The sequence below is a fragment of the Pituophis catenifer genome, unplaced genomic scaffold (assembly GCF_029215685.1).
Source record: "Pituophis catenifer annectens isolate HBS135680 unplaced genomic scaffold, rPitCat1.0.hap2 SCAF_6, whole genome shotgun sequence".
In the NCBI taxonomy this organism is placed as follows: domain Eukaryota; kingdom Metazoa; phylum Chordata; class Lepidosauria; order Squamata; family Colubridae; genus Pituophis; species Pituophis catenifer.
The window spans coordinates 91,293,861-91,299,860 of NW_027256886.1; the positions used below are offsets into that span (position 1 = coordinate 91,293,861).

Here is a 6,000-nt window from a genome sequence, read left to right on the forward strand (position 1 = left end):
AAGAAATAGAACCAAATAAAACTTAGAAAAATGAAAATTTAGGAAAAACGATTGGCTTGAAACCCAGAGCTTCATTTATCTTCCGGCATGTCTGTGGGAATCAGTCACACCAAATCATGGAAGCCATTTTGTGAGCGTTTCCATAATAAGCTCCCAAATATGCCCTTGAGCTGACATAGATCAAAGGCGACTTATTTCATAAAACACGACAGTGATCACATAATTGACAAAACTGCTGTGTGATACAGAGGCAGAAACCATAACTAGCATCGAGACGCAACTGATATAAAAGCAGATTAAGGCAATACAAGGGTGCAGACAAGGAAATTATTAGAATTTTGTCAACAGCCAAATTCATAGCCTTGGGTCAATTAAAATCTTTGTTTGACTTTTCGAACAAAAAAAAAGAGTAGGAAACTCCCTTATAATTTATTTTTAACCTCCAGATATTGCCAGTTCACTCCCTCTACAAGAGCTATCCTAAAATGGACACTGGTTAAAAATATCTGCTAGCTGGACTGGGCTGAAGGTTGTTGGGGTTTCATAAAATGGGAACGCTTTTGATGAACATCTTACCGAATTCCTGTGGAGAACACAAAACCCTTTTGAGATAAAGCTGGCTAAATAGAGAAGAGTTAGAAGGCCACACATGTTTAGTTTGTCCCACTCCTTGGGACAAACTAAGACCAAATAAAAATAACCGGCTGAGAAAAATCTGAAGAGTTCAGGGATCGGCAAACTCTAGCTCAAAAGCTATAAGCAGTTTTCTAATTGTGGCGACAGAAAATGGATCGCGAGTTCTGCCATTTTGAGACGGAAAACAAGCCAAGCCCTAAAATTGGCACTTCAGAAATAGTCCCCTTTGACAGGTCATTAAGGAATCATCTGGTCAGGCTGTGGCTCTCCAAATGTGTGACTGGAGAATGCTGGACCACAAATCACGGTCAATCTCTGGTTTAGCTTCTGGTAGCAAAGTAGAAGGGAAGATATATTTGGAGATACAGGGAGTCCTCAACTTGCAATGATTTGTTTAGTGACCGTTTGAAATTACAATGGCACTGAAAAAAAGTGATTCAATGATTCTTTTTCACACTTAAAGACTGTAGCAACATCGCCAATGTTTCGTGACCGAAATCTGGATGTTTGTCAACTGGCATGCGTTTATGATGGTTGCCATCATAAGGGGACATGTGACCCTCTTTTGGGACCTCCTGATAAAACAATGGGGAAGCCAGATTCACTTAGCAACCAGGTTACTAACTTAATAACTGCAGGTTCACTTAACAAAAGTGCCAACGAAAGTCATAAAATGGAGCAAAATTCACTTAACAGCAGGGTGGATTTGATTTAAATCAAGTCAATTTACATCACAATTTAAACCATGATTTAAATCACTAGTAAAAAGGATTGATTATAAAATCAACTGGATTTGAATCATAATTTTTAAAGAGCAACTGTCATCTCTGTCCCACAGCAGCTCCTCCTCTGACCGGCTGTTGACTCACCGTCAGTCCCAATCTTGCAGAATATACAGCCTCATGCTAGATAACGAAGCTCCATTTCATGCTGAATAAAGTAAATAATTAATGTATCTTAAATAGAAAACTATCTTTAGATAGATTTTTTTTACTCCAAAAGCATTTGATTAAAATAAATTTAATAATAATTTTTAAAAATCCGATTTAAATAAAAAAATCCATTTTTTTATTTTTTTAAAAAAAATCATAGATTTTTTTATCCACCCTACTTAACATCTATCTTGCTCCACAAGGGAAATATTGTGGGCTCAAATATTTGTGGCTGTATTTCGAGGAGTTATCTGTACTTTCTGCAGCGGTCTGATTCTTGAGCCACTTCTATCTGCTCAAGGAGGAGGAAATATCTAAGAGCAGAAACTCAGGTCAAGAGTAGCTACTTGGGAGCATAACATAAGAGAACAAGTCCTGCAGAGCTCCCCAAGGCAGCTTGTTTTCATTTGCAAGCAGCAGTCAGAAAGTGGGGTGCAAGAAGAGGGGTTAATGGAGGACCAAGCAGGAAAAGAGACGCCTTCAGTCACTCCCTTTGCAGACTGAAATGTATTCAGCCCAGAGGAAAATGTTGCACTGCACCCTTCATTTGTAACTGTTCCTGCTTATTGTGACATTATATTAATTACATCATCTGGCCCTGGGCTGTTTCTGGATCTTTTTAGCAGGCAACAGAGTAATTCAGAAGCTGGGGAGAAAAGCCTTTTTTTTAATCTGAATTTCTTTCTTTTCTTTTCTTTTTTAAACGAGTGATGGTAAATCAGAGAGGGAGAAAACCCTTCGAAAAAAACGGTTGAAATAGAAATTAGGAAAGTAGATGAATGCAGGAGTCAAAATAGGTGAAGTGAAAAAAATTCCTAGAAAGAGGGAAATTAACCCTAGAAGTTGTTTTTATAAACATAAATGGGTTTGCAGAAAGTTGGAAAAGGAAAAACGGAGGTTGGGGAAGACTAACACAGGATCGAACTGAGTGAGTGCTTGGATCAATAGGAATTCTCAGACCAAGTTTGAGACACTGAAAAAAACATTTGCACATGAAGCTGTTTAGTCCCCCACCAGGCAGACCATACCAGGAAATCTACTCCCCAGGAAGGTGACAATTACTTTTACTGAAACTGGCTATAATAACAGAATCTTCTGGAGTTTCAAAATGCTTTGCCCTTTTTTTGCCTGTGAATCTCCATCATCCTTATTCTCTCACACTAGGGGTTATCTAACTCCCGTCGTCCCGTCGTCATCATGTGACGTATCGCAACTTTTTCCCTTCACTAAACCAGGGGTATGGGTATGGCCAGTGTGTGACGCATCCAGCCCGCAGGCCCTGCGTTTGACACTCCTACTCTACACCAAGGGTTCTCAACTTTAGGTCCAGAATGTCTAGACCAGAGGTCTGCAACCTTAAACACTCAAAGAGCCATTTGGACCCGTTTCCCACAGAAAAACAAACAAACACCGGGAGCCACAAAACCCTTCCTGACTGTGTCTTGAGCGTCCCCAAAACTAGCTTATGTAGTTGAATTAAACGTTCTGTTTTCTTCTGGAACTTTTCTTTTCTTGGATTTATCCATGGTTGGCCTACCGGGGGTTGAAAAGCTCAATAAATTGTGTGCCGGTGGGTGTCGCACATTGGCGGTTGTGATGTATATTTTGAGTGACAGGGAGCCGCAGCAGAGGGGTGAAAGAGCCACATGCGGCTCCAGAGCCACAGGTTGCTGACCCCTGATCTAGACCTCAATTCCCAGAATTCCCCAGCCAGGATGGGCCTCTACTCTTCGCTCACACAAAGACAGTCGTAAAACCATTTTGTGCTGCTGATGGGGGAAAAAATGCACCGGCAGGTAACTGGGATCAGTGGAAGCAGAGTTAATTCCAAGAAGGCCTGACTTTTTCCCAACACTCCAAGAGGCCTCTTTTACTTTTCATTACTTGGCATCCCAGGCAGAGTCTCTTAAGATCCAACAAACCGTCCCTGCGATGTGGGACAGGGCCTTGGCCATCTGCAAAGTGGCCAAAAGACCCACCCCAGGAACTCAGGAAACCCCCCTTGTGACAGAGCAGCGGAATAGAGCTGGGGAAGCCCAAGGGATACCAAGATTTGCGGGGAGGAAGAATAAGAGAAACCCAGGAGGAGCTTCTTCTTAGGTGAGGGGGTTGGACTAGATGACCTTTAAGGTTCCTTCCAACTCTGTTAATCTGTTAAATCAAAAGGCAACCTGGACATTGTGGGAAGAGAAGGCTAATGGCAATGAGTTAAGTGCAGGGGTCTCCAACCTTGGCAACTTTAAGACTTGGACTTCAACTCCCAGAATTCCTCAGCCACTGGCTGAGGAATTCTGGGAGTTGAAGTCCACAAGTCTTAAAGTTGCCAGGGTTGGAGACCCCTGAGTTATGAGTTAAGGCAATGTCCCCTGGAAGCAGCCCATCCTCAGGTCGGAGGCAGCCTTGAAGGCTCTTCCTTGGAAGTCAAATCCACCCATGTCGGATCAGGAGGGTTTTACAAGTGGGGGTGGGTGGGGGAAATGATCCGGTTTTACTCATTCCTTAAAGAAAGCAAAGAAGGTGACTCCCTGGGGAGTTCCCGGGGCAGGAGAGCTTGGCCAGTCACCGGAAGGCATTTTGAGGAGAAAAGCAAGCAAGGAAACTTGTCAGGAAGTTCCAGAAGCAGCTGCTTCTCCTCTGGGCTGGGGGAGGGGGGGAGGAAGGAAGGAAGGAAGGAAGGAGGGGAAGAAAGGAAGAACGGGAAGAAAGGAAGGAAAGAAGGAAGAAGAGGAAGAAAGAAAGGAGGGGAAGGAAGGAAGGGAGGGAGGAAAGGAAGGAAGGAAGGAAGAAGGAGGGAAAGGAAGGAAAGGAAGGAAGAAGGAAGAAAGGAAGGAGGGGAAGAAAGAAAGGAAGGAAAGAAGGAAGAAGAGGAAGAAAGAAAGGAGAGGAAGGAAGGAAGGAAAGGGAAGAAAGGAAGGAAAGGAAGGAAGAAGGAGTGAGTGAAAGAAAGGAAGGAAGGAAGGAAAGAAGGAAGAAGAGGAAGAAAGAAAGGAGAGGAAGGAAGGAAAGGGAAGAAAGGAAAGGAAGGAAGAAGGAGGGAAAGGAAGGAAGGAAAAAAGGAAGAAGAGGAAGAAAGGAAGGAGGGGAAGAAAGAAAGAAAGGAAGGAAAGAAGGAAGAAGAGGAAGAAAGAAAGGAGAGGAAGGAAGGAAAGGGAAAAAAGGAAGGAAAGGAAGGAAGAAGGAGGGAAAGGAAGGAAGGAAAAAAGGAAGAAGAGGAAGAAAGGAAGGAGGGGAAGAAAGAAAGGAAGGAAGGAAAGAAGGAAGAAGAGGAAGAAGGAGGGGAAGAAAGGAAAGGAAGGAAAGAAGGAAGAAGAGGAAGAAAGGAAGGAGGGGAAGAAAGGAAGGAAAGAAGGAGGGGAAGAAAGTGAAGGAAGAAAAGAAGGAAGAAGGGGAAGGAATGGCCTGCTCCGGGCTGGAGAGGGGCGGGGGGCGAAGCAAGAAGTTTAGCCGGGACTTCACTCGCGGTTGCAAAGCCGCATAACCCCAACTGCCTCCTCCGAACCGCCCCTCAGTCATTGCAAAAGCAACCCCCAGAGCGGGGCCCCGAGCCCACAGCCCAAGGCAGCTTGGCCGAGAAGGCGGCGTCCTCCCCCCCCCTCCGCTCACCCGGACCAGGTTGCTGACGGCGGCTTGCACGGCGGCCACCGGGGCGGTGAGGTCCGGGATGGCCTTGCCGTCCACCTCGCCCTCCTCGTGCATGATGACCAGGTGGGAGATCTGCTGGGCCACCGGCTCCAGGATGCTCTCGATCGTGCGGGTGTGGAAGACCGGCATGGCTGCGGGAAAGAAGCCGCCTCGCCTCAGCGGAGCCAAAGAAAAGCGGGCAAAAAAAAAAAAAAAACTTCCGACGGCTCAAGCCCGGGACCGAGCGCTTGGTGGGTTGGGAAGCCGGCGGACTTTGGGCGACGGAGCCGCAGCCAAGGGCTTGTCGGGAGCTGCAGCCGCCCCGGGACTTCCCCTCACCCGCCCCCCTCAAAAAAAAAAAAAAAAAAAAAAAACTCGGCTTCGCCCGGTTCGGCCCCTCCGCTCCGCAAACCTTCCGCAGCCGCGGATCGACGCCACGCCCCCCCCCTTTCTCTTGCCGCGTCTCCTCCAATGACGGACCGCGAGCCCTGCCCTGATTGGAGGGGGCCGCATTCCGACTCCTCCCCATCTCCTCCCTTCTCCGCCCCCCCCCTCCCAGCTCGCTTGGCTGCTCCGCCACTGGCCGTCCCGGGCTCCGTGTGACGTCAGGCATTCTGCAGTCCATATAAGGCGATGCTGAAAGCCGGAGCCTTCGGGACTCTGGCAGGGCGGGAGAGGATTCCAGCGAGGGGGAAAAAAAGCCAGCGCCCGTCCCGCCTCTTTCCCTGGAACTTTTTTTTTTTTTAATTTGATTTATATGCCGCCCTTCTCCGGGGACTCAGGGCGGCTTACAATGCGTTAAGCAATAGCC

General features: G+C 46.7%; 1 protein-coding gene across 3 annotated transcripts in view; it reads right to left on the reverse strand.

Annotated features, from left to right (window-relative positions):
- Positions 1 to 5,512, reverse strand: part of VCL (vinculin) — a 113,497-nt gene extending 107,985 nt beyond the window's left edge. For all 3 annotated transcript variants that reach the window (XM_070945412.1, XM_070945414.1, XM_070945413.1), the window contains exon 1: positions 5,172 to 5,512. In XM_070945412.1, the coding sequence (XP_070801513.1) occupies positions 5,172 to 5,339 (168 nt within the window). In that variant the 5' untranslated portion in view covers positions 5,340 to 5,512. The remainder of the gene's footprint in view (positions 1 to 5,171) is intronic.
- Between the last annotated feature and the right edge of the window lie 488 nt (positions 5,513 to 6,000).